The sequence below is a fragment of the Pygoscelis adeliae genome, unplaced genomic scaffold (genome assembly GCF_000699105.1).
Source record: "Pygoscelis adeliae isolate BGI_AS28 unplaced genomic scaffold, ASM69910v1 Scaffold63, whole genome shotgun sequence".
Taxonomy (NCBI): domain Eukaryota; kingdom Metazoa; phylum Chordata; class Aves; order Sphenisciformes; family Spheniscidae; genus Pygoscelis; species Pygoscelis adeliae.
The window spans coordinates 757,484-758,415 of NW_008824414.1; the positions used below are offsets into that span (position 1 = coordinate 757,484).

The following is a 932-nucleotide window of genomic DNA, read 5'->3' on the forward strand; positions in this document are numbered from 1 at the left end:
GTCTGGCAGCCCACATGGGACGGGCTCTACAGGCTGATGGGCTCTAAAGGCTGGTGAGCCCTGAGCCCTCAAGGCAGGCGCGCCCCGTACCTGTCGCACCATGGGGCACAGCGCAGGAGGGTCACCACCACATCATGGGCGTGCACGTGGGTCAGCTCCAGAAGGGTGTTGTCCAGCCTGCGCTCGGCAGACACATCTGTGTTGGACGTGAGCCACCGGTAGATGCACCTCACGATGCTCGGCACCTGCGGGAGACATGGCTGAGAGTTGGAGTGCTGCCAGAGCGTGCCATTTCCCCAGCTTCCCCTGAGAAGTGCTTCCCTTCCCACCACACTGTGCTGGCCTAAAAGGCTGTCGGGTGCCCAGCACTGCAAATCTGTGTGCAGAGCAAACGGCACCTGGCTTCAAGGGGCGCACGATCCCCGGGGGGCTTCAGCCCTGGCCACAGGCTACTTACATGCTCCAAATCGGAGACGTCGCTTTCCACAAGCACATCCAGCATGGCAGCACAAGCCTCCGCATTATAGGAGTCAGAGTCTGCCATGCCCTCGATGGCCGTGATGGTGGTTTCTTCACGCTCAGTGGGCTTGAGGGATTCCCAAAATATCTGCAGGAGAAGGAAGGGCGGGGAAGAGAGGGATGTCACACCGAGTGCCCTGACGGCGGTGCTCGGCTGAGCAGCAAGAGCAGGCCCAGCCCAGGCAGGGAAGGCTGCGGATACCTGTGCTCTGCTGTGGAAGAGGGCACGGGTGTGTTCCTGCTCCTGCTCCTCTTCTGGCCGGTCCCAGTCTGGATCTGGCAAAGACCGAGCGCAGGCAGAGCTGAGGGGCTGCGGGAGAGGCTGGAGAGCACAGCCGAGCCCCACGCTCCCCTGGCAGGGCCAGCCCCGGGACAGGGGCTGGGGGGGGGCACCGAACCCCATCTCTCTGGGC

At 63.5% G+C, this 932-nt stretch overlaps 1 protein-coding gene across 1 annotated transcript in view; it reads right to left on the reverse strand.

Annotated features, from left to right (window-relative positions):
- The window catches only part of COL18A1 (collagen, type XVIII, alpha 1), a 79,522-nt gene that overhangs the window by 78,332 nt on the left and 258 nt on the right, over positions 1-932 (reverse strand). Inside the window, exons 2-4 of the mRNA XM_009320836.1 lie at positions 722-795; positions 458-607; positions 126-245 (exon numbers count right to left, since the gene is read on the reverse strand). Coding sequence (XP_009319111.1) covers positions 126-245; positions 458-607; positions 722-795 — 344 coding nt within the window. The remainder of the gene's footprint in view (positions 1-125; positions 246-457; positions 608-721; positions 796-932) is intronic.